The 27443-nt window shown below is 40.3% G+C and overlaps 1 protein-coding gene and 1 pseudogene across 1 annotated transcript; one reads left to right on the top strand and one right to left on the bottom strand.

The window, feature by feature from the left end:
• Positions 1–12317, bottom strand: part of LOC139012868 (E3 ubiquitin-protein ligase TRAF7-like) — a 28954-nt pseudogene extending 16637 nt beyond the window's left edge.
• Positions 12318–26340: 14023 nt separating this feature from the next.
• Positions 26341–26952, top strand: BCL2L10 (BCL2 like 10). Its single transcript, XM_070419094.1, has one exon. The coding sequence runs from the start codon at positions 26341–26343 to the stop codon at positions 26950–26952; it is 612 nt and encodes a 203-aa protein (XP_070275195.1).
• Positions 26953–27443: the final 491 nt, after the last annotated feature.

Here is a 27443-nt window from a genome sequence, read left to right as displayed (position 1 = left end):
AAGAGATAATAATCATAATTTTAAAAAATCCATAATTTTAATATTACACCAAAAATTTAACAATAATTCTGAAATATCATCAAAAATCCAGTCAGTGTTCATATTTCTAATTATGTCATGAGAGCCACAAGTTGCAACTGGTTGGTATGTCACTTAAATCTCTTATTTAAAAAAATATTTTTATTTTTAAAATATGTTTTTTTTGATTTTTTACAGAGAGGAAGGGAGAGGGATTAGAGAGTTAGAAACATCGATGAGAGAGAAGCATCGATCAGCTGCCTCCTGCACACCCCCCACTGGGGATGTGCCCAAAACCAAGGTACGTACCCTTGACTGGAATCAAACCTGGGACCTTTCAGTCCACAGGCCGACGCTCTATCCACTGAGCCAAACCGGTCAGGGCCAATTAAATATCTTTTAGTCTATAATCTCTCTCCTTCTTTTCTTTCTCTTCCTTGTCATTTACTTAATGTAGATACTTCTGTATTTCTAGGGGGTTTTCTGTAATCTGGATTTTGCGGATTCATATAATTTTGAGAATTCTCCTTTATTTCTTTTTTCTTAATATTTTCATTATATATTCATTGTATTTCATGTTGAAGGTTATTTTTAAATACAGAGAAGTATAGGAAGAAATATTTTAGTTCCTCTTCAATTGTTAGTGGATAGTCCTGCCACTAGACCTCTTTCAGTTGTTTGGTTAATGAATGCCCTTGAAGTTGCTCTCCTCTTAAGAATGAAACTGTCTCAACAAATACCGTCCCTGTTTTTCTTCCTCTGTCATTCATTAAACCAGTAGTTCTTAGTGGGATAGTACTGTACTCATGGGCTGTTTGGGAAATTTGTTGGGTTGTTTCAGTGGTCAAATGAATTGGGGTGGGGGAGTTAGTAGACTAAGCAGGCGAGGGCTGGGGAGGTTAGATGTCCTGCAATATTTGTGGCACAGTCCTTCACAGTGAAGGATCATCCCATATATTGCACTGCTTTTGAATGTTAACCTTGGGTTCATGTAGATCAGTGGTTCTCAACCTGTGGGGCGCGACCCCTTTGGCAGTCAAACGACCCTTTCACAGGGGTCGCCTAAGACCATCCTGCATATCAGATATTTACATTACATATTACAGTCATCAAGTAGCAACGAAAATAATTTTATGGTTGGGTCACAACATGAGGAACTGTATTTCAAGGGCCAAAAGGTTGAGAACCACTGATGTAGATGAAAGTTGTTTCTAATTACCCGAGACTGGACTTCAGTCCTTTTTACCTATAACCACAAAATAATTTTTTCATGGTTTTTACTATACATTGAATTTCCTACAAATACAATTACTGGGTAATTTGAGTGAGCTGGAAATCTATTTTGTTTGGATTTTTCAGTTTTAGAAAACTACGAGTAACATTGCCACTCAGAGTATTTGAGTTGCCAACACAGCACACTTGTACTAGTGTGCTTTTAGGCTGTTGCCCTCACAAGGCTATCCATTAAGTTCAAGTACATAGTGGTTACTTTAGTACGTCTTCTCATCCAGGGCAGTGCCTCCCAAACTTTAATATTAGGATGCTATTGTAGTTTGCCCAAGCACCAATGTTGTGAAGTAATACTATTTATTGTAATTGTCATATCTACTACTTCTTATCGTTAGGGCATTATGTAAATTATTTCATAGGTTATATTATCTGTGGATTTTATTTTAAGATGGCAGTTGAGGGACTACAAAATAATTGTTATTCAAGGGGGGATTGGGTCTGATGGGATTGAGCCTTACAGAGTTGGACTGATGGGGAAAGTCAAGGCTGCACTGACCAGGCAGGAATCACCAAACACGTGAAACGTTTGAACAGTGGAGTCTGTATCATAATAGCTGGCGCTTTAGGTAGTGCTTGCTTAATATTCCAGGAACTCTTCTTTCTAAGTGCTTCACCTAAATCAACTTCTTTAATGCTCACAACAGCTGCAGGAAGTCAGTAGGAGCTATCACTCTTGTTATCTCATAAATGAGAAAACGAGGAACCCAGAGGTGAGGTAATTTACCCAAGGTCATATAACTAACAAGAGCCAGAGTTGGGATTCAAACCCTGGCAATGAGGCTACAAAGTATTCTTTTAACCACTGCATTGGATTACTTTTCTTATGAAGCATAATTCACTGAGCTTTTTTGGAAGGAAAAATGTAAGCATATTGGCAGAAAATATATAGGTGATAGTTTAAAAGAGAAAATTGACATGCAAATTGTGCTTTTTAGAGACTAGGTAAGCTGGGTTGGTGGTAGGATGGGAAAAAAATATTTAAAGTGCCTACTAGTTCCCTGGAGGAGCTCAGTAAATATCTGTTGAGTGAGCGAATGAATTACTTTCTAGGATTGGCTGCAGTCACCTTAGAGTAGTGGAGAATAAAATTATGGAAGAGTGGTTATTCTCAATTCTACCAAGGATAGTATATTCATAAATAAAATTTTAGGTGCAAAGGAGAGACATTAATTTATTACATACAATAAATGATTTAGGGGGGTTATTAGGGTTTAATTATCTCATGCAACCTGTAAAGCTTTAAAGCCCGCTCTTTACCAGCAATTTTCACTGAGCTGCTCACTAAGCAGTCATCTTGGAAGCTGCTTCATGGTTATTATGGAATTAGTTTTAGAATTGCACTGTTGGGTCCATTTGAACATCACTTTATCCCTTAGTCTTTTTATGGCTGACCTGGACTTGTTCCCCAGCACTTGGTTTGCCAAGTCTACTACTTTGATGCCATTTTTTGGATAACTTTCTGCTTCTGACTATTGGTTTAATTTTTTATTGCCAGTAACCCCTTTTGACATGTGAGGCTAATAATGAGTAGTGATGTTCATCTTTGACATGTCTCTGAACCCTTCTATTAAACTATGTACTAAAACTTGTGGGGAATTCATGTCAGGTGTGGCTCTGACCTAGGATTGGTCTCACCTAGAAAAGTCTTCTCAATGCAGTCAGAGGCTATGGCTCTAAGTTACTTCCTATAAAAGATGAATCTCTAGCTTGCTTTTAAAACATTTTTTTCTTTCTAGTCTTTATAAGTGTTCAGTTTTACATGCATCATACCCTTCATTCTCACAAGATATTGTGAGGAAGAAAATAGCAACTCCTTAAAGATGACTAAACTAATTTCCATGGTTAAGAAACTTGAAGTCATTTTTCAAAGTCAGCCTTCCTATGTAATTTGTCATCATATCTTCTCAACTTTAATTTTATCCCTTCATTTCTATTCTCACTGTAACTACCCTAGAATAGCATCTATTAACTTCCATTTGGAGGACTTTAACCCTAGTCTTACTGTTTCTAGAATAAGTCCTCTGACTTCCAAGCTCTGTACTTCCCTGTAGTTTTTCTTGCCTGGTACGTCTTCCTTATTTTTCTTATATCTCTGCCTATGCAGACTACACCAGTCTATCAGTATCTACTCAGTACTTTGAGAACTTGTGGACTCTTACTGAGCTGAGCAGTCTATCCCCTGTCTTCACACACCCTGTGTATTTGTACTTTTCATGACATTTACCACCTTCATTGTAATCATTTCTGTGCGTGCATTCCCTAGCCCTAGAATGCTAATAGAATCCTAACCCCCATGGTCAAGAATGATGTCTTCTACTTTTAAATGAACTATAGAACTCAAGACAGTTCTTTGACTATGTCAGATATTCAACAAAGGTTGGTTGCGTTTAAAAAGCATCCTCTTAAAATGAACATATGCTTATAGACCTTTAGAAAAAAGCACTTGAGCATTCAGACATCTGTTTAGTGGTTCTCACCTGGGAGTTCCTAAGAGTCTTTAAAGACGACAGCTGAGGTCCTTGAGCTGCTTTCAATATTTTAATAAGCTAAATGAAATCACCTGTAATGAGGCTGGGGGCTAACTAAAATATCACGTTTCTTTATTTTTGTTTGTAATTATATTAATTCTGTAATATTAGTAATTAATCTCTAAGTCTGGGATTGTTTTGTATCAAGTAACAGAATATACTTAAACTAGTTTCAAGAAAAGGGGAAATCTAATATAATGATATAGGAGTATCTCATAAAAGCCCAAAGTAGGAAATGCAGCTAGGCCTCATGGAGGATTGAAACCTGAGAGAAGAAAATTACCAAAAATGAAGGCATCTGTCTTAAGAATTCTCCCGTGGGGCCTCAGGTGTCCCTGCTCTGTTTGCTTGTTGGCATCAGATTCGTCCTGCTTTCTGCAGACCGGGTTCTTAGGCTCTGCTAGCGCATGGCTGTTATAATGTCTATTTTAAAACATTTCAGTGAAGACAGTGTGTATTTATATACATACATATATACACATACACATGCATATATGCATATATACATATTTGTATTCATACATCAATATATACAGAGTTGGTTTACGTCTGAGGGGCCATTAGTTAAATTTTGAAGTATATACACTAGTTAGCATTTGAAAGAACATAACCAGAAATCCACACTCCAAAGACAGTTACTACAAGTGTCAAACATATTTATCTCAGCTTAGCTCTACATAGTTTTTAAACTAGCCCTAAGGGCATTAGAAATAACTTTGCATTAGTGAAATGTGTGATGTGAAACATTGGGGATTGGGTAAAAATACTGTGTATGCAACTCTTTTATATCAGAAGGTATAAAATTACATTTTTTGGCGGGTCATTTCTTACCTTAGGACTCAATTCGGCTCTGTTTCTGTCATCCAGTTGTGGTGAGACGTTTAGCTCAGTCCTGATGCTGAAATATTATTGCTTGTGTCTTCAGTGAAAGAACCTAATAGTTATAAATGGCCAACTTATTTTTGGGCAGGTTGCAATGAGAATGTATCATCATGACTCCAAAACTGATCTCATCTCAGCCTTTAAGTCTACATAAGCATGTGGGCCCTTAGATTCCAGATGACTGGAATATCTTAGTTCTATTTCTAGTTTCTCTGGAAAGAGAATTGACTGGCTCATTTTGGATAAGGTGCTCTGGTCTAATCAGCGGTGGCCAGAGAAGTCTATGGGTTGTGCAGTAGTCAGCAGTGCTAAGGAAAGCCTCTCACCAGGAGCTATGGATGTGCACACTCTGAAAGAGGGGTCCAGGCTGGGTTGTGGGTGAAGGGTGGGTTTCATAGGAAGCAATGTCAATGTTTTGAGATCTTATGTTAATCAGATTCAAAGCTATCTATTTCTTTGATCCCAAAAAGGATATAAAATTCTTAAAAATTCAGCACACATTTTTTAAAAGTAAACTATATTTTGCTGACAACAGGGTTGATTGGCAAAATAATAATTAAAGGGATTTTTTGATATGCAATACTTTTTTATTTTAATACCTTTGTTAATGAGGTGAATTGTCCAGAGGAGTGGGGACTAGAGCCAGTGATGGCGAACCTATGACACGCGTGTCAGAGGTGACACGCGAACTCATTTTTTTGGTTGATTTTTCTTTGTTAAGTGGCATTTAAATATATAAAATAAATATCAAAAATATAAATCTTTGTTTTACTATGGTTGCAAATATCAAAAAACTTCTATATGTGACACGGCACCAGAGTTAAGTTAGGGTTTTTCAAAATGCTGACAGGCCAAGCTCAAAAGGTTCGCCATCACTGGACTAGACCTTGGAAGACGGAAGCACTTCCATGGAAGGCAGGGAGATAGACCCCTTGTTCATGGGACTAGGGGCCCACGTGGGAGAGAAGGAGAAGGATAAGAAAAGGAGCGAGCGGGGCCTCGCTGACAGACAGGCTATTTTCATATTTATATCTGAGGCCAGCTCTGCCTGCTCACAATGCAAAGGGCAAACAATACCCAATTAAATTTTTCTTCCATGGAGAGTGATTGTGACAAGGCCATGGAACAGAGCAAGTGTTTGTTGTGCAAAATTTGTAGACCAACAAGGCTGTTTCTATGGGCCATCTGCTGGGACATATAGCTCTGTTAGTCAGAATCCTTGTGTAACCTCCATGAACCTCCATCTATAAAAAAGGGGTTGCTAAGTAAATTAATAGAGTAAGCAAGGGAAATGTTATGCTGATTGAGAGCAAGGCCTTCAGCTGAAACATTTGCATTCAGACAGTGGAAATGCTAATTATAAATCTGCTATCAGTTAAAGAGCGTTCACAGTTTGCCTTCCTGTGACGGTGCTTTCATGCTTTGTTCTGAAATGTTTTGAAACCAATTGCCTTTAAGAAAAGTTTTCTTCCCTAAAATTTCCACCAAGTTAAATGACCTTTTTCCCCCTGTCCAATTATGAGTTACAGAGATTTTACTGTATTCAAAACCCTTGCATCCAAATTGTCAGCAAATTTTAGAGAATCAATGTGGTGGGGGAGGGAAGAGAGGCAAGAGGCTAAGGTAGGAGGGGATGAAGGAAGGAACTTGGCAAAAGGGAGCTCAAAATGGGGAAGACAGAAAGGTAGAGGAGAGGGAAAATTGGAAAAAAGTGTTTAGCAGAAAGAAAGTGAGTTAAAGAGAAGAAAGGAAAAAGGAGGGACCTGGAAGAAAGGGAGCAGTGGCAGTGCATGTGGGTTTGTTGAAAATGATTGGATTATAATGTTTATTAATCATGTGGAGGTCAAGTCAAAATAGAATTAGTGGTTGAACTCGGAAAGAAGAAAAATCTTTCAAACTTGGCTCTTGTTACTGCTGTGGGAAGCGTCAGAATGGTGCTGCAAGCTGGGTGTCTGCATGGAGGCTGCCCTTGGCTCTGTCCTTCCCAGCTAAGTGGGTTAACTACCTCCCCTCACACCTAGGGCTCCAGCCAGACCTCTGTTAATCAGGCTTCCTGTGGGCAAGGTGATTAGTACTAGCGGATTTTGAATGTAAAGGAAGTGATACGACTTTGGACAAAGGACAAAGGGTACTCCTTTAGGAGCTGTCTCTCCTCATGCCATTCATTCTCTCTCTCTCTCTCTCTCTCTCTCGATTCAGAGGTACAGAGTTGCTCTAGGAGAGGGATATGCTTGGTGGGAGTACAGGTAGCCTCGTAGTTCTACAGTTTATACAGTTTATAGCCATTACGAAAAAAATCAGACTCAAACAGGAGCATTCCTCAGTTTTTCCATATCTGTGCACTTCTAGATAGTTATAAATACCAGACATTATTTTCCTTAAAAACATCTTTATTGTTAAGAGTATTATATATGTCTTTTTTTCTCCCATTGTATCCTTATAGCTTGCTCCCACCCTACCCCAGTGGTTTGAGAGTTAAAGGCACATTTCATGTGACTATTTTTCTTTTCCAAACTGGTTCTGTCTGGCATGAGTCCTCCCCTGAAGTTGAGGACTAGGTAGAGGACGAGTTCTCTTTGATCATTGAGATTGGTTGTGAGTTTTCTAGGGAAATCCCTATGCCTGAAGAGGTCACTTGGAAGCAGAAAATTAATGACAACCACCTCTATTTTTCTTGACAATTCTGACTAGACTTTTTGATGGACCAGGGCTGTATTAGTCCATTGTGCGTTCTGCATTCATTGCATAGTACCTGGGTTCTAGGGCCCATTATGTTAATGATGCTTAATTTTATTTTGGCCTCACTTTCCTGTCAGAAATTTCCCCTGCAGCTGGTTTTATTATATTTAAAAAATGCCATCTGTCTGTCTAAAAGTTTCCCCTTTCTTTTGGACAGATCTGTATAGGTTTCTTTCCCACGGCTCTATTGAACTTCTCCAGGTGCAGACAATAGCCACTGTACGGCTTCTGTCCAAAGTCCTATTTTTTCACATTGTTGCTGTGCAACTTATTGGTGGAGTTTGTCACTATTAACCTTGGGTTTTTGTTGCAGCGATTAAGCTCCTTTATTGGCTTATCTAGCATGGCACCAGCATAATAGAAATCACATCCTCATTTATGTGCTTTCACCCCTATATCTACAGCACAGCTTTTGAGGTTTTTTCCCCTCCTCATAGTACCTTGGAGAGATGTCCTTGAGCCCTTTGTATTTTGCGCCTGTATGTTTTTCTGCCTGTGGTATTCTTCTTTACTCCTGTGTTACATGACCTCCAGTGACCTCTGTACTATTGTGTTGGTTCTAGCCAGTGCTCACAGTGGCTTCAGATGTATTGTTTAATTGCCTTTTCGGCTATTAACATTTTTGGTTGTAACATGTTGGAAATGCAACACGGAAAAATGTGGCAGTGTTCTGGGTGTTCGCTTTTATTCTGGTTTTCTTTAGTTATTTCCTAGGAAGACTTCTCCTTGCCTTTGAAAAAATGCACTTTGTTTCCTCCTAATAATTTCAATCATTCTTTATGTCCTTTATTCTCAGCTTATAATTTTCAGCTCACATGTAAAGTGTATTTTGGGGGATTTTTTTTTTAAAAGAGAAAATGCACATACTAAAACTTGTTTTGTCTTCTTGCCCTGCCCTTTCATTATTCTGACAGACCCATTTCTCTTCATGCTTCAAACAAAGCAGAATCAGTGCCACCTATATTTGTGGATGGATAACTATTGAGAGGTCTTAAATGTAGAGGATTAATCACCATCATTCACTCATCATTTTTCTTAGTGTGCCTTTTCTATCCCTACCATTTGCTGTGGAAAAGAAAGGCCACAAAATTCATAAACAAGGCAGCCCTGTATGTATATCTGCATTGTAGGAAGGAGAGGGCTTCACCAGCCAGTGGCTGGGGGTTGTCACACCTAGTTCCCTAACATGATAAAATAGGCTTTCTTTGGTGCCAGAAGAGAGCCAGTACTACCTACGAGATTTGTTTTAGGGTCAGCAGGGGAGAAGTTGTGTTCATGACTGTTACATAGGGAAGATGATATATTAAGATGCTCATCAGAGTTGGGCAAAGTGGGTCTTGCTTCAAAAAGGCTATTTGAAAGCATTTGTTGGCAACATTGGCAACAGGTTACAATATTTGTCTGGTGAGATATTTAGGATCTGTAAAGAGGTTACAGTATCTGTCAAAGGAAGTAAGACATGAAATCCCCTCGTTAGTTAAACTCTTTACTTTTGGAAGATGTGATATGAGATTCTGTTATTGTGGAGGGGGTTGATTTATCATCATATTATACTAGGTTCTGGGAATGTGATGGTGAGCAGAATTCCACAGAAAGAATGTAAAATTATAAGAGAAAATTAAATCGCTGTTGCACCTTTAAAAGTGATATATGAAATCTTGGACAGTATTAAATTGCTCATTGCCAAATCCAGGGGCCTTTACTAAGTTATTTCTCTCCTCATTGAATATCATAGAAACAGCTGCCAGTATGGAATGTTTTAAAGTTTTTCCCTCTTTTGATTCTCCTGTGTCTGTCGCCCTTCTTCCTGTGCTTGCTTCCATACTTTCCGCAGATGCTGAATGGAAACCCTGCCCAGGGTTTTGTACTAGCTAGCTCCTCCTTTCTCTTTCTATTTTAATCTGGATTTTCCCTTGATCATCAACATTTTGGAGACTAATTTTTAAAAACTCATCTTATTTTCTTCCTTTAATGTCAGTGCTTACTGCCATTATTGTAGATTACAGCATTTCCCAGTTGGCTGTTTTTCTTCATATTTTCCTACACAGACCAAAAAACAAAAATTGCCAAACAAGGCTTCAGAGAAAATTACCCTTGTTACTGTATGCTCTTGCTCAAGAATCTTTCTAGGTTCTCTCTTACCCACACGTTAAAGTACTGCTTTCAAGTATTCTCTGAATCTGCTCCTTTTGTTCAATCCGTATCTGACCATATTCTCATTACTGTCCCATATACACCCTGCACTACACCTGTCCTTAGCACAGGCCTTGCCAACTCTGCCTCTGGCTTAGAAATACTTTTTTATTCTCTTTATAAACATATACTCTATATAAACTCCATATCCACGCATGTAAATAAAGAGGATATCAAGCCCTAAGTCTTCCTGACATTACCCTGATTACTTTAAACCTTTTCTTGTGGAAATTCTGAAACTTTTTTTTTCCCATATGAGTGATTAGAAACATAAAGTAAGGACAGAGTAAAGGATTTGTTGCAGAGAAGAATTTTGCCCTGTTCGTGATAATGATTGGATGGCTAATTTGTTTCCTTATTTTGAATCTCTTAAGATGATCCAGTAGTTGATGTTAATTGATTTATATCTTTGTGATTTCATTTGTGCTCTACTTGGAAGATTCCTGCTAATTCTGCTGAATTGCAACTCTACTGAATATGTAGACTATGCGATCATGAACCACTCAGGCAGGGTCAGCTACTTAATTTGGGGGTCCCAGTACAAAATGAAAGGGCAAGGCCCCTTGTTAAACAATTATTAAGAATTTTAAGACAGAAACAGCAGAGCATTAAACCAAGAGCAGGGTCCTGTAAGCTGCACAGTTTGCACAACTATGAAGTTGGCCTTCTTCATGCCTATGTATATTTGACTAGTGATTCCTTATTAGTAGAATTTATATTTCTCATGGTTAGAGGCTCCAAGTCAATGCATAAAGTATATTTATGTTATTGAGTTCTTAAACCTGTAACTTTGAGCTCCTGAACCACTTTATGATATGAAAATTTAAAACTTTGTAAGTGCATTGTGAGAAATCCGCAAGTCTTAGAGGACAGAGGTCAAGTTGACTATATCTTAAAATAAGTAGCAAGTCCAGCATGTCACACAATAAGGCAAAATAAATATTTGTGGAGGGGCAGTAGCTTGTGTTTTGGGCTTCATACCAGTGTGCTAGGAGCTTCTAGACTAGAGGAAATTACCTTGAGATATTGAGTGGCTATTAAGGTCTTTTGACTGAAAGAGGCCATACTAACTGAAGGAAAAGGTCTGGAGAGACTAGAAGGATTCCCAGATGTGTTCTCCACATGCTGCTCAATGGGCAGGGCAGTGGCAATATTTGGGCATAGTTGTCAGGGATAGTGGAGGGACAGGGCGGAACACTGAACACACAAATTGGGTAGGCATTGTGGGGTGACTACTGAGAAGAGAGGTGGAATTCAGGAATGGAGGCCAGGGACTTGGACGAGCTGTCATTCTGTTACTGGTGGAAATGGGGTTCTTTCATGGAGTCACAAGAAAAGCATTTTGGGAACCGTGTGTAGGAGGATGAGGTTTAGTGGTATGTATGATTTATTGAAGCTGTCCCAGGTTTAGCTCCTTACCACTGTGGAAGAAGTCCAGCCTTGTCTTCATCAAGCCCTGAAGAAGGTCCAAGGTTCAGAAATTTTGTGCCATTGGTTGTCTGTGCCAAAGCTTAGTCCAGTTCAGTGTTTGTCCCCATGGCTAGCTTAGTCTCTGTGCCTGGCTGCCCTCTGGCCAGAGCTGCATTGCTGTACCCAGGCTCGTGCTTGGATCCTGCTCTTGGGCATGGCTGCTAGATCTGTGTGGCAGCTACAGAGAGAGAATGCATGGACAAATGCATTACTGAGAAAGGCCTTTGTTACACTTTGATTGTTACCTCAGGTTTTCAAACTGACCTCTCTCTTTCCCAGTCCTTCTCAGGCTTGTGCTGGGCCCTCCCTCTAACCAATCCGATTCTTTTTCCAGGCAACATTCCTCTCCTTATGGTCACCATCTTCTACTGTGCATGTGTCTAGCAAAGGTATTTCTCCTGCTATTTTTATTCCTCCCTTGGTAATCATGGCTAATGGCTGGTTGTACCCTGTGGAGATTGGAAAGCTTGTCCTTCCTCCCTACATGGGGTGGATGGAGGGGTGTTAATCCCTTTGGTGGGGCAATGCTGCTATCCCCTGGAGTGTGTGAAGCTATAGCTCCTGACCTAATTAAGCATAGCCAGTTTTGCTCCCTAGTTTATTAGACTTAATGTCTGATTCCCTTTGCTCCCTTCCTTTATTAATACTAACTAGCTACCTACACTAACAATTCTAAGAGGTTGAATGATCCTGAAAGGACAAGGTGGAGGTCCTGTGACAACAAAATCATGCTGTCATTAGTTTTGTTTATGGATGGGGACTGAGAAGTATAAGGAGCATAGACAGGATGAACTCACTTGCCTCAAAGAATGCTATATGTGTGCAGGGTGTTTTTATTTTTATTAGTCCATCCCAGAACTCCTTGTTATCACTGGAGATTGATATCCCATTTAAATCTATACAGATGTAACAAGTGTTTCTCTAACCCCAAGTTTTAATAGAGTCACAAAACCAGCTCAGCCTCATAGATTTCTGGAAGTCCAGTTCTCCATCAGTTCTTTTTGTTCCCAAGAAGATGGTGAAAGGACGTACCGCATTCTCTGGAGGTGGTGGATGTTCTTTGCTGGCCTCCCCCTCTGCTGCTTGGGCCTGGGTGGTGCTGTTTCCTCCCCCTTCCAGTATTTCCTTCATGGTCATTTGTACAACTGATGCTGTTTCCACGGCAATTTCCACTCTTATGGCGGCCACCATTGCCATCTAGGTGGTCATCACTCTACCTTTATTCCTGGGTTCTGAGTCTTTCACTAGCCAGGGCCCTGTGCCCTGACAGCTGAGCTTGACGTGCTGCAGATTTTGTGCACACCTGGGCCTGGGTGGCCTGGACGATGACCTACTGCTCTGCTCTAACCTGTCCGGGGACTATTGTTTGCTCTGTTTTACCCTCTTGAGCAGCTGGAATTGTTTGAGTTTGAGAAGCACTAGGTTTACTTTTATTTTTTCTTTTAAAAAATCCGTATTATTTTTAAGATTCCTGGCACCGCATTGGCCAGGGCATGAATATGCTACTCTTCTGCTGGCCCTGTGGGGGGAAGTTCTTCTTGAGCCTCTGTGGTTGGCCATCAGAGTCCATCTGCCTCAGAATCCCAACACAAATGTAGGGATGGCCATGTAGATGGCACGGGGAGGGACAGTAAAAGTGGACATTTCAGTGGCGTCATGGGCAGATTTAGACACACTTATTTTGGGGCTTTTCCCACACAGGAAATTTAGGAGAGTCACTGTCCAAATTAACTTAGCAGGGAGTTGGGAGACTAACCTCAAAGATGGTTCTGAGTAAATTTGAACAATGCTGTTATCTTATTTCCAAGACAGTTTGGAAGTTCTGTGGTTGATTTGTGTTCTGAAATCTATGGTTGCTGACTGTAGCCAATTATACTGAGTGCCCGGTATCACAGACAGAGGAGGAAATACTTGTGGAACTTTACCTCGGGAGGGATCTATAATTCAGTTCCTCAGGGCTGGTGCTGGAGAACATCCTGGTAATTTTGAGTGTTCCTCCAAAACCTTTTTGTTTTGAGAAGGTCATAATCATTGGAACCTTTTATTATATTGACCTACTTCCAGGATAAACTTGAGCAAATTGATTTTCTCTCTTCAAAGCATAGATTCAAAATTTTTTTTCATGTTTTTATATACTAGTCATCCGCTTTTGCAATGATATAACACCCATCCCAGTTTATTTCATTTTTGTTTTATCTTCCTTAGTACTGTGGAAGCTCCCTGAAGGCATGGATTATATTGGTCTTTTTCACCATTGCATCCCTAGCATTCAGTAGAGTCTCTGATAAGCAGGTGCTCAATAATCTCTGTTGAATGGGTAAATAAGTGAATTATAGTCACCCCGCAGTGCCTTGGATTAAGACATGATGGGACATGTCTGCAGGACTAGAGGGACAGGTCTACCTTATTCACTGTAGGGAAGAAGAAACCTCTTTGGAGGGAACTCAAGTCTAAACTTTGCTCCAAGGACTAGCATCTTAAAAGAGGAAAGATTTTGATGATAGTGGATGTTATATTCAGGTTATACCCTGTTGGAGCTTCCTTGGGCTGAGCTCTGGGGAAGGAGAGCTTTAACTGAACGTGAATGAAAACTAAAGGAACTATATACATCAGATATCGGCTGCATGGATGCCAGCAGCTTTCACAGTGACAGCAGGTGGCATTGGAGTCTCTGCAGGGTTGGCAGAGGGCAGTTCTGTGACACAGCATGGTTAGTGGGCCTGTACTGTCAGCACCTGGGGTGGGCAGCATCTGCTTGGATGTCCTGGGCATCAACAATTGTGGCACTGCCTTTAGTGAGCAGAGCAGAAATATCCATTTGATACCACTGTGGTTGCTCAGAAATGTTAGGAGAGAATTTGAGGGGGACTGAGTACTTGCATGTCAGCTCTGGGCAGGGGACCTTGTAATTTTGAATGGCTATTTTCCTCTCCACTCCCTCCCCCCCCCTTTCCACTCTGGAAAACATGAATTGATAAACAGAAACTAACCGGTGAGGAGGGATGGAGTTAATCTCCATTTGCAGTTTCAGCACAGGGAGCTTTGCACCCTAGTTCTGGAATCTGCAATGCCTCCAGATCAGCAAACCTCATTTACTCCCTCACTCCAAAAAATACTTCCTTTATTGAAAAAAAATCCCCAGTGTATCATAACTAGTAAAAGAAGTCCTCCTGCAAACCTCCCTTGTTTACCTGGAGAGAAATTGAACAGCTTTTGTGGTTAGGCACAAAATACTATAGTGCAAAGTATATAATGTTGGGACTCCACATTCTAGCAGGAAATCATTCCTCCTGATAACCTTTTCACAGTCTTAAATTCCCAACTTCTCTTCTGCTTGAATTTATTTCTGCTGTTCATTTGGGTTCTGATATGTAGAGCACTCGTTCCCCCCACAATGGAGAATCTCATTTAGCTGACTTCTCTCAAATCTGCCACACTGCTCATTTATTTTTACATGAATGTGATTCCTTTACAAATTTTCATTTTATATTCCCAGAGCCCAGTGTTTAGCCTCATGCACATCCAATTTCATTCTCATCAACTAGCCTACTTGCAGCCTGCAGAGCTCGGTCACTTCTCCCAGCAGCCCTTTTTCTTGGGCATGTTAACTGAAAAAGGCTATAAATTCTCCCACCCCAAGAAATTGGTCAGGTGCGCTGTATCCACCAGACTTGTCATACCATGTCAGAGTTAGTAAATCAGAAACTGTAGACACATTCGACTTCAAGTTACAGAAGGCAAACAGCTGCATATTCTCTGATCCTGTTGGTTATGAATGTTTCCAGAAACAAACAAAAAATAACATTTCTTGAAATTTTGCACGGCAAGAAAGTAAACACACTGGCTCTCACCTGAAATCTCCCCTTCCCCTGTTTTCAGGGGAGTTAATGTGCTCTGCCTATGAGTGACTTAAATTTTAAAGCAGCAGTCGCCAACCTTTCGGACCTCACGGACCACCGGTTGGCGACCGCTGTTTTAAAGAATAAATGACCTCTGTTTAAGTCCTTTGTTTCTCCTCCATGATATTTTCCATCAGACAATGAAGACAATGACTGAAGAGGATCCGTATTATTAATGATTAATTATTTGTTGTATTGACTCTCTAGGTCACTGATTGAAAATGATTGGATCTTCTCTATATTCCCCTAGTATCTCCCCCTTCGGATCTGCAGCATACAGAATTAGAATGCTGTGACAGGGAGTTTTAGGAAACTCAGAGCGAGTGGAATCCTTTTGGTATGTCATCCATCATCTTATAGTCTAAAGAATAGACTAGACTTTATTGTGGCTGTTTTGTTTTTGTGTGCAATACTTCATTTTTTCACCTGTCCACAAATTAAGCACAACTTCACATCAGAAAGGGGTGTGTGTGTGTGTGTGTGTGTGTAATCATCAAATCAGGTTATTGGGATTTTACAAAGTGGTTGCTAATAGAAATTATAGGAATTTCTATAAGAAACTATAGAAATTGCTAATGAAGTTGCTTGTCGGGGAACAGTGTATGCCTGGTGACTAGAAGGTTGTTATGCACTGTTCAAGCTGGATCAGGTGTGTGTTGAGGTTAGGATGAGCCAAGATGCTAATGTGGCTCAGGCACTCTGATTAGTCTGTCGAGGATTAGCCAAAGTGAAAGATAGAAAATGAACGAAATAAGGTGAAGTGTAGTGTGGCCCTGTCATCTAGGGAGGAATGTACAACAACCCTCTCCAGCAGTTCATGCGCCCTAGATGGCAGGGATGTGGGTTAAAACTATGGTGTCAGACTCCTGAGGAGGGATGGGAAGCTTGCAAGTCAGAGTTCCTAAAATTGGATCCTGATTTTCCTTCTAACTGTATATTCCTCTAGTCATGTGTCTGGGTAAATAATACTAGCTGCTTAATAGGCATCTTCCAAATGTATATACGCTCAGACATGATAGATACTATTTCTTGCTCTAAAACGGCTGACATTAATTGGTAGGTTTTGCTCTCCTAAGACATGACTTGGGATCCAGGCATTTCCTAGAGATGGGTCCCAGGCAATTAATTGTAGCTTGAAAAGCATCATGGTTGATTCTGGTTTTCAATCCCAGTGGGTAACAAAAAGGCCAAATAGGTGTCCAGGGAAGAGCATTTTATATAAGAGCTCTTGAAACTGGTTTTTGACTATAAGTTTGAATTCTTCCAATATTAGTTATTCTAATTCACTTCTCTAATATAGTATCTACGGTGGGAATACAAAGTACAGTCTCTTTTGTCTGCAAAGATGTGAATCACCCACACCCAACATTATATGCACATCAGGATTCTGAACAGTTTCTCAGATCTTCACGACGACTTTTTCTGAGGATGGCATTGGTTTTATCATTTATCTTCTTGCCAGAGAAACAAGCAGGATTTAGGCTTCACTGTTCCATATTTGGTCACAGTCTTAATGTTGTTCTTCTCCTGAATAAAATAATTATACTTTTTGTAACCCTTACTGAGTTACTGTTGATCTGTGATTCCAGAGACAAAAATTGTTTATAGATTAAATCATATGATCTCTATATATCAAAGATTTTTCAGATTTATTCGGAGTATCTTGATTGCAAAAATAGTTTTAGTCAAATCAAGCAGGAATAATCTGCTAGGGAAAATTATTATTTTTTTGAGCATTTAATTATTTTTTTCTTAAACTAAAAAAATGTCAATTGCAGTTGACATACAATATTATACTATTAGCTTTAGGTGTATAACAGGAAACTGACTTTAAATGTAGTAAAACAGGGCTGTGTCTTGCCCCACATATTTAAGCTTATTCCTGAGCGATTCTAGGTGAAATGGACCTATGACTTCCTGCAAATAGGATTCCAGGTGCTGATGGCATTGGCTGCCTTTTACACTGTGGGAACTAGTTTAGCCTTGTCAGGAAGAACATCTAAATAATTATTTCAAAACATAAATCAGTATTTTAGATAACTTGGCAAAGAGATAGATTATATTTTACAATATTATGCAACAAGTGATTTCATTTGGTTAACAGTAGGTCCATTTTTGATTAATGTCTTGTTAGACACTGGAATTCAACACTGTCCAAAATTGCATTGTCTGGCAGTTTCACAATTCCATGATTGTAAAGGTGGTAACTTCAGTTTTCAAAATCTTCTAGGCTTCTTCCATTTCATCCATATTTTATAGAGTGATGTGCAGTTATATACACTGAGAAATTTGACCTGCGTTGTAGCTTATCTCTGAGAAAAAGCTTGAACCGAACTGTGGGCACTGCCATGGCCTTTTAGATCTACAACTAGTCCAGACTACATGTCAGACCCAGCACTGGCCCTACTAAAGGAGCATCTTTGTAATATATACACCAGCTTTCTAATACCAACGGACAGTCTCTGAATCAACACAGAATAGCTACTCTTCATGATCATTCCTTCCTATAATTCTCATTATCTAATATCAACACTCCTCAAAAACCTGGTGGGAAAATGGATCTTAGAGAGCAATAGTAAAAGAGAAGTTAAGCTGTCATTCTCTGAAATATATCCATGTATTAAGACATATCATCAAAATGCTACATCTCTAGATTTTATCACAATGCCCTGCCCTTCATTTGAATTTCCTTTAAGAAATAAAATTTTTACTTTCCATCCTTAGCTTTGTCAAAGGTTATTAAAAATAACCATAGGTAGAAGTCCTTTGTAATAGGCTTTGTTAAATGACTTTTGAGAATGTGTCCTTGATACTTCTCAGTCTCATATAAATATCCTTGTGACAAAGCCTTCTTGGGAACTGACAAACAGCTATTCATTATTCTATGAAACTATAACTCTATTAAACTTATTTTTATAAAATCTTTACTTTGGCTTCTAGGAAGTTCCATCATTAGCCAATTATTGCAGCTTTCCTTAGTCAAATTATCATTGTTATATTGTTTCCCTCTTTTATTTAAATTTAAGTATAGTTGGTATACAATATTGTATTAGTTTCAGGTGTACAATTTAGTGATTTGACACTTAAAACCTTATGATGTAATCACCCCACTAAGTCTAGTAATCATCTGTCACAGTGCAAAACTTACCACAAGATTATTGTCTGTGTTCCCCTTCACCTTTTCACTCATCCTCCACCCCCTCCCTTCTGGTAACCATTCTTTGGTCTCTGTTTCTGTGACTCTGTTTTTGTTTTGTTTTGTTCATTTGTTTTGTATTCTTTAGATTCCACATATAAGTGAAACCATATGGTATTTGTCTTTCTTTGGTTATGCTTTTCTCCATGTTTTAATTTACTATATTTTGCTTTTATATTATTAATTCAAATGTTAAATTTGGTAACATTTTCTTTTGCTTTTATGTTATTTATTTTACTCATTAATTCAACAAATGCTATTTAAATTTCCACTGTGTTCCAGGAACAGCGAACAGTGCTGGGCTTGGGTGGGGGGTGAGGTGGGGCTAGAGAATTGAACATGACGACATTCCGATTCCGTGTGTATTAGCACTTAAGAGTGTTCAGTTCTTACTTTTATTGTTAACTGCCTTAAAATATTTTGGAAGAATTTAAGTAAATGTGTACCCCATCTCTCTCTGTTTTTTTCGTGACACCCTCTCCTGCAAAAATTTTCTCCAGTTAGATCTCAGCATCTGCAGAGCATGTCAGATGATTGCTTCTAGGCGTGTGCTCTCAAGCCTTGTGTCTTCTGTCATTTTTCCTTCTCTGGCCTCTTTTTCATATTGCTCTTTGGAGTCTCATGAAGGCATCTCTGCTCTGGCTCCCTGTTCTTGACTTCGCTCTCTCTAAACTACCCTGTACCAAGGCCACTCCGAACAAAAGTGGTCTGTCAATGTGGGTGGAATCTCTTTGCCTCTCTTCCCCTCCTCTTCACCTCATTCTGTCACGATAAACCCCCAAATGTTGCCTTGCTTGCTCAGGGTTGTTTAGAGGTTTCTGTGAGAGAACCACATCTTTAGTTCTTCTGTGCAGCTCACTTTCCGGGACTCTGACTTTTGCTTCTGGCTATCCAAGTCCCCGTGAACTCCTAGTCTCTCCTGGGTTTGTATTTTATGTGTTGTGTTCTCTACAATTAATTAAATGTGTTACATGAGTATATGCTGAAGTGGGATTTCAGAACTTTTCCTCTACTGTGGTCAAAAATCTTTCCATTAGCTTCATCCCCGTTGGTCAGTACTTCGAATAGTTTGGGTGATGATATTTTCTATCACAGTTACTGAAACCGTAGACTAGGAAAATTAACTTCATGGTTTAGTGACTCACAGGAAAAACACACGAGCATCTTTCCCCAGCCCTTATTTGCAGCTCAGGAAGGCAACTCTTGATTTTTATTGATGAGCTGGCTTTTGTCGAATCTGTTATTCTGTGGTAATAATCATGACACCACAAGGAAAGGCAGTCAGTACACTCTGTTTCTAATACACAGTCAGCAGGACAACGTATTGCCTGCCAGGAAGGTGAGAGGACTTGTAATAGTAGCATTAAGTACAGGGAAATAAGCATGATGCCAGGGAAGGGAGAAGTATTCAACTGACATAAGCAGCAAGGGAAAGACTCTTGCTTTATAGCAAGAGGTAGAGGCATTTCAAGTGCTCTTTTGGTTATCTTTTTGGTCATCTGCTTGGAGCTTCTAGGAGACTTGCCAGAGGCATTTTGCTAAATTATTTATTAATTTAATGTCAGAGGTGTAGCAAGACTCTGAATTTTGTAGCCAAATCAGAGTACAAATGATGTCTGGGAGGGAAATAAGCTGAGAGGTAGCTATGTTTTAGGTAAGAAATCATTATGAACCATGCATGTAACAGCTCTTTCCAGGGTTCTAAACACAGCTTGCATTTGGAAATACCAAAGGGCCTCGATGCTACTGCCATCAGTCAGGATAGCAGGCCCACTTTGAGTTTATGAGATGAGATTTATTTGACAGGAACCCGACCATGCACAGTTGTTGGGGGGCTGGGAAGTGAAGGTCTGCACGGAGGATTAGAAAAGGAGTCGCTAACCACCTGGTGGACCAGCATGAGTGGACTGGTTGCAGGAAAATCTGCTAAGCAAGCACATCCAGCTGCTGAAGTGAGACAGTGAAGGGGCAGCTCAGGGAGTGACTCAGGGGAAGCACCCGCTGCTGTGTGATTACCACTTCCCTGCAGCTAAATGCTAGTCCATGGTCGGCAAACTGCGGCTCCCGAGCCACATGCGGCTCTTTGGCCCCTTGAGTGTGGCTCTTCCTAAGCCTTACGAGTACCCTAATTAAGTTAATAACAATGTACCTACCTATATAGTTTTTTTAATTGATTTTTTACAGAGAAGAAGGGAGAAGGATAGAGAGTTAGAAACATCGATGAGAGAGCAACATTGATCAGCTGCCTCCTGCACACCCCCCCACCAGGGATGTGCCCGCAACCAAGGTACATGCCCTTGACCGGAATCGAACCTGGGACCCCCCAGTCCACAGGCCGACGCTCTATCCACTGAGCCAAACAGGTCAGGGCCTACTTATATAGTTTAAGTTTAAAAAATTTGGCTCTCAAAAGAAATTTCAATCGTTGTACTGTTGATATTTGGCTCTGTTGACTAATGAGTTTGCCGACCACTGTGCTAGGTGACTAGTAGAACCAACATTGGGAGGACAAGCTGCATGTAGCGTAGAGGAGAGATGAGACTCACCAGGCACTTCTTTGTCTGTTCTTACACTATCTTACCACCAAGACTTCTGAGGATCACAGCTCTCCTTTACTTCTGCTTTCCAGTCTTGTGCACATTCCTCTTCAGGCCAATTCTAACTCAGAAATATAGAGTAGGAAACACTATGAAACACGATTCCCAGCTTGATCAAGTTGACACAAGAAAGTCCAGCAAACTCTTTCAACCATACAAGATGCCTCAGCTCTGTTCAGAGGATGCAACATCATGGGAAGAGTTGCAGTATTCATTTGCACACTGATCCCCACAAGTCCATGACCGGTTCACATCTAGTTCATGTATCTAGTTCATACCTAGTTCATTGTGCCCAGATCATAATGGTAATCTCTAGCACCTGTCTTCCTGTCTGTTAGAGTAGTTGCATAAGTACACATTGAATGAAAAGAACTCATTCTAAGCCAGAAGCCCTGAGTTCAGTTCTGTTTCTGCCACTGGGTCAGTTATCTGTCGCGTGGCTCTCAGCTTCATGCTTGCCCTTTTATATTCTCCTCTGTATGCACATGGTTGGAATTCGAAAAATCATATTTCCTAGAGACCCCTGACTTAGCCAATGGAATAACATGCATAAGGTTTTAAGGTGGGAAAAAGGCAGAAGCTGAATTTTTTTCTCTCCTGCATCCGAATTTAGCTGTTGTAGGAGCAATGCAAACAACTATGTCATTTAGCAGTGAAAGCAACCAGCCCAGCAGCTTCAGCAGAACTGCTGGCTTCTGATATCTGGTGAGGAGGCAAGTGGGTTCCTGTGCTTTTGCTCTGTTATGCAGTGTCCATTGGTTCTGGATAGCAACACTTTCTTTTCTGTCCCTCCAGCTCTAGTGATGGTAGTGGCTCACTGCCATTGCTAATCATCTCCCCTTTTCTACTCTAGCCCTTCCAATGCTTTGGTAACCAATTCTTTGTATTAAATCACCTTTGACTGAGATAATGACTGTGGTTGCTGTTTCTCTGGATGGATATATACTGATGCACCTTCTACTACCTTTGAAACTTTGAGTATTTGACTCTTTGCTACCTCAACTGGAAAATGAGGGAGATAATCCTCATGCTACTCTAAACATCTAATGCACTAATGTTTGTATAGGTTCCCTGAATATTATAAACTACTTTGCATGTATAAATGGTTGTTAGATAACATATATTTTTGTGGAGGGAAGGTACTATGGTGTTTGAATGCATGGTCTCTGCCTGGGTTCATATTCACTGAAGCTACTGTTCAGCTATTAGAAGTTGGCTGAGTAGAGTAGTATACTTCTCCAAGCTTCCCTAGGTAAAATGGGGTGATAATAGCACTTATCTAATCAAATAGGGGGTTTGAAATGAGATATCACAAATAAAGAGAATAGCTCAGTGACTGGTACATTATAAAAGCCCAATATTTTTATTATCATTTTGTGCAGGTGGTGGCAGTAGTGGGGTAGTAGTCTATGGGAGAGAGCCATACAATGGATCCAAGAGAGAATTAGCAACCAATCTGAACAAATGGTAAAAAAACAGATTAATGTAAAAGCAATTTACTTCTGTAATCTAATAGACAAAACAGAAGTGAATAAGCTTGTATGGTTATAAGAAAAGAAAAAAATAAAACCAGTTCTTTAAATCTCAGACTATGAAAACATTGATTGTGTTTACCTTTATAAGTAATTATAACTTATTGATCACTGAGGATGTATATATTAAGTGTTCATTGTAGATACATTTAAAAGTATACAAGCATAAAAATAAAAGAATAAAATATTCTAACTCTAGTACCTGGATATGATTATGCTAATATCTTATTATAGATCATTCTAATCCAGACCCTGTTTAGTGAAAGCTATACACATGAGACAAGTGTATCTTTTCCAGCAACTCTTGTTTTGGGTATTGTATGAAATATTTGTTTCCTTCAAAATAATTAGATAGCTTAAGAAAAATGGCCTAAGTGCCTACTGAAGGCATGGCTCTGTGTCTAACCTACAATCATGCCTTCAAATTAGGACCCATATTTTTAACCACTTTATCCAACTAGAATAAAAAAAAAAATTAACATCAATGTTGAAATTGAAGTCCTCGATGCTGCATCTCTTCTGAGGCAGAGATAGCTAGCTAGCTGTTGCCATGACCTGCACGGCGGGGTTCAGGATCTGCAGGAGGGGCCGACGCACGAGTGAAAATGCTAGACAAAAATATGAATTATTAAGGGGTGGGGGCCAGGTGGAGTCTCTTTCTTGAAGAGGCACACCGAGTCCTGGCCTTGTCCACTTGTATTCAGTTTTAGATACACATCTTGCCCTCAGTAAAGCACGGCAGTTACGCAGCACAGTCTCAGAGGTCAGTAAAGATCAGTAAGGTCCAGTAAACATTTACTTGGAGGCTCTCAGGCCAGGAAATTGCTTTGAGCCACCACAATCTCAACATGAACAATCGGTGCCTAGCCTAGCGCAAGCCCTTCTAACACTCAAGGTTCATGGGCCTCCCGCGTTCCTTGGCGCACGTTCATGATAGTGCTGGTATGCAGTGGCTTCGGGCAAGCTGTCTAACCAGAGAGTCCTGCTTCTGGTGACAGCAGGAAGCAGCTGCCCAGGCCTGGCTGCATTTCTCAATCCCTCTTTCATCTAAGGCAGAATCAACTATATGCCTGGTTCTTACCAATTATAGATCTCTATTGCTTTTGGTCTAATGAATTGTTGCTTAACAATCTAAAGATTGCTTGCTTTCTCCACTTTTTCTCTCTGTCTGGACCCTAGGGGACAGTGGAGCCATCGATAGAAGGTGACTAAGTCTCTGAATCACTGTATGGAGGAAAGTTTTGGCAGACCAGTAAAACAAGCATTAGGCTGATATAAGTAAGAAATAAATTTCTGTTGGATTAAGTCACTGAAATTAGCATTATCTTAATATACATCTCATGCCTACATTGCATATTCTTTCTTCATCCTCTTCCTTCTCTTCAATTTCTTCCTTGTATGTGTTGATCTTTATATTTTCCACAGCTCCTAGCACACAGTGCCTTCTAGTAGGCACTTAATTGTTGTTAATTAAAATTAGACATGTTTCCTGGACTAATATAAATCCTTAAAATGAGCTTGAAACAGTTTCAAGGCAGCATATGGAAAAATGCAATATTCTTGTGATATAGTACAGACTGGGTAGAAGAAAAAGTTTATTATAACTAGAAAAAAAATTCATGTAATAATAAGTTCAAATGAAAGATTTATTTTCTATTTCTAGGAGGCAGTTAAAATAAAAGATTGGGAAAGATGGCATTTTTCTGTGACAGGGAAGGCCTTAAATAAAATTGAGATAGCTTTCTCTTCCATTTTCATTCTCTTTCTTACTGACCCCTTTCTTTCTTGTATTTCTCCAAACTTTTTATGTCCTTGTAAAAGAGAACATTAGAGAACTTTCTTCAATTAACCCAGTGCATTTGACAACCATCTTTCCAAGGGCCTGTTCCTGCATTTGATAGGCACACTATGTGGTGAACATTTCTGACCTCGGGGTAAGGCAATGGCCTGCCTGGCCTATGAGGGGGCATTTTTCAGCTGATGGGCCTGCTGGCATCTCCCCTATGAATATGCAAATATTTCACTCCAGATATGAAAGATCCCATCTAACTCAATCATGCTTCAGATCTCAGAGTGGAGCTTCTGTCTGAATTACTTGTTATTTTAAAACTGACCCTCAACAAGAGGAGAAATTGTGTTTTGTTTTGCTTTCTTAAATAGCTTTTAGTTCTAACACTAGAGACCCGGTGCATGAATTCGTGCTGAGGTGAGGTTCCTTGGCCTGGCTGGTGATTGGGGCCGAAGTGGGGGGTGGGGACGGAATAGGGCCAGCTGGCCAGGTCGAGGGGCCGTGGGAGGTTGGCTGGCCGCAGGAGGCTGGCTGTGAGAGCACACTGACCACCAGGGGACAGCTCCTCCATTGAGCGTCTGCTCCCTGGTGGTCAATGCACATCATAGCAACCCGTTGACTGGTCGTTCGGTCGCTTAGGCTTTTATATATATAGATTTAATTCACTAATGACTACAAATAAAATATATTTATTTTTTATTATGCAAAAAATCTAAAGACTTTCTGGATTGGGTTGATGACATGAAGAGCATTGCTAGAAGCCACAATCAATTTGTCTGGCTTCATAGAATGTTTTATTATATGATAATCATCTAAAGAGAACTTTAAAACATTTAGTCTCAGGATCACCCCTTAACCCTGCCTGCAGAATCAAGTTCTGCAGAGTCAAAGGACCTTGAAAATGATGGCTAATTATGCATTCTGTAACAACTGCAAGTTTCCTTTGTGCATCTTTGCCTGTGTAATGGTTTTGCTCAGGTGATGAAAAGTTCAGGATATTACCACCAGGGGTACAGCCAGATACCTAAGACAGAAAGACAAAGGCTGGTTCCTGTGTGCAGGGAACTCTGAGCGATTGCATAGAGCCAGGAATACTATATTGCAAACAAGGTGTCTAATAGTTTTATAATAATTGGCAATCTTGAGGCATGACAGCATGTGTATATTTGTATTTTAGGTCATGCATCATGTCTTTTTCAACTTTCTGTCTCCAGTATTTAGCAGGAAATGTAGAAAATAGTAGGGTTTCTTTCAAATGTCTGCTACATAAAGAACTTGGATTCAGAAATCTTGGGTTTCAGTTTCTGTGTGTTGCTTATTACTTGTGTTTCATTATTCAGCATCTGATTTTTTCTTTCATTCTACCACCATATATGGAGTACCCATCGTGTATCAGATATTGTGCAATATGCTGCTAAAATAGAGCTGAATGAGAAATAGTTATTGTTGCTCTCTCAGTATCCAAATGGAGGGGCAGGAGGCAGACCAAGCTTGGTGCCATGTGATGAAATTTGTGAAAGAGTGAGTAGAGAGGAGGCAACCTGTTTCTGGAGAAGGTGAATGAGGAACAGTCAAGGATGGTTTCTTTTAGGAGAGGTGATGCTTGAATGGAGTCTTGATAAATGAGTAGAAGTCAGCCAGGTGGACAGGAGTTAGACTAGAGGGAAGGTGTTTAATGAAGAAGGAACAACTTATGCAAGGGAATAGGGTTGGTGGATACCAGGAAAGGAATGTGATGTTTTAAAAAGGTATGTGTGGGACCCATCACAGGAGTTACCAGGAGACAGATCATGACCTTTTATGCCATGCTAAAAGGGACTGAACTTTATCCTAAAGTTTAAAGATGGGACGTGACATGGTGGAATTTATGAGTTACTTAACCTCGTAAGACTTTTTTTTATCCATAAAATACAGAAAGTATTAGTTATCTCTCTGAAGGTTACTGGGAAGATTGGATAAGATGATACGCTCGAGAATATCCTATAGCATATGACAGAGATGGTAACCAGTATTACTAATGCTATTCATGATGGACTTGTTTGTCTGAGAACTCTGTGTGGGTTGCCATTTAGTTCTCACAGCAATGCACTTGACCATGAATATGTAAGTGGGACACTTGCTGCTTTGAGTTGTTTCCTAGTAATAAGGGTAGATTTGACCTGATTTATTTTCATTTAAAAAATTCATTTCCCTTGAGACGCCAGGCCATGGAGGACGACGAGTTGAAGTTGCGCACCCGACGGCTGCTGACCGAGTTCCTGGAGCACCGCGCCCGAAGGCGAGGCACCGCCCCGCAGCCGCCGTCCACGCCCGAGGCCACCGTGATGCGCTCCCTGGCTGCTCATTCGTGGCTGGGTACCCCGCACTCCTGGTCCCGGAGGCAGAGAAACCGCCTCGAGCAGATGGTCGACCAGATAGAGTCGCTGGTTCCAGACGGCACAGACCCCAACTGGTTCAGCGTGGTGGCGCTCGTGTCCTTCGCGGGGGCCCTGCTGGAGAGACCGCCGCCAGGCCACTCGCAGGCACGCAGGGAATGGGATGCCACCGTTGACCAGGACTGCCAGCGCCTGGTCACCTTCCTGTGCAGTTGGCTCACGGAGACGCACCGCACCTGGATGGAGGCGCAAGGTGGCTGGGATGGCTTTTGTCACAACTTCACGCCTGCACCGCCACCTTGGGGCAGACTGCTGGCTCCGCTTCTGAGGGCATGCCTTGTCCTCATAATCTTAATCTGCTCGTGGATAAAAATCATGGTTGCAAAGTGTTTAACCAGTTTCCGCCTGCCTACCTGTGACCAGCCAAGTGGATTTGAGATGTGAACAAAACAGAGTAAAGCTCCTTCTGAGGCATTTTTACCTGCATCCCTGTAAGGACTCCTCCGGTGATAATTCAGCCAGTGTTTTAACTCCTGACAAAAACTTAAAGGTGTGTTAGGACAAAGGCACCTGAGTGGCTCTTCTCTGATTGGGGAAAATGGGAATGCAAAGGCTTATTCCTCCAAAGAATTATCAAAGAAACGGCATTTCATTAATGGGAAACCCGGTGCTACTTGCTACGTTTAGATAAATATGAATATGAGACTCTCATCTCTCCACAATTTCATGTGCTACTGCTGGTCAGTTTATCAAGGCAATGGTTCAGGGGTGAAATGGTGAAATGATATGGGAAGTGTTCCAAGTACCACCCTAACAAAGAATGTAGTAATAACCCTTTATAAGAATTCTTTCTAAAGCCTTTGAAATTGAATTTTTGTGTTTTAGAGTTAAGAATTTATATTGCTGACTTCAATAAATTGTTAAATGTCTTCAAA

Source organism: Myotis yumanensis, unplaced genomic scaffold (assembly GCF_028538775.1).
Source record: "Myotis yumanensis isolate MYYU_CA2020_CCGP unplaced genomic scaffold, mMyoYum1.0.hap1 SCAF_6, whole genome shotgun sequence".
Taxonomy (NCBI): domain Eukaryota; kingdom Metazoa; phylum Chordata; class Mammalia; order Chiroptera; family Vespertilionidae; genus Myotis; species Myotis yumanensis.
Note: the sequence above shows the minus strand (reverse complement) of the source record. Positions and strands in the feature narration are given on the sequence as shown.

Bases quoted from the DNA above. Each gene is read 5' to 3' on its own strand.
- BCL2L10 (XM_070419094.1), top strand. From the start codon at position 26,341: ATGGAGGACGACGAGTTGAAGTTGCGCACCCGACGGCTGCTGACCGAG.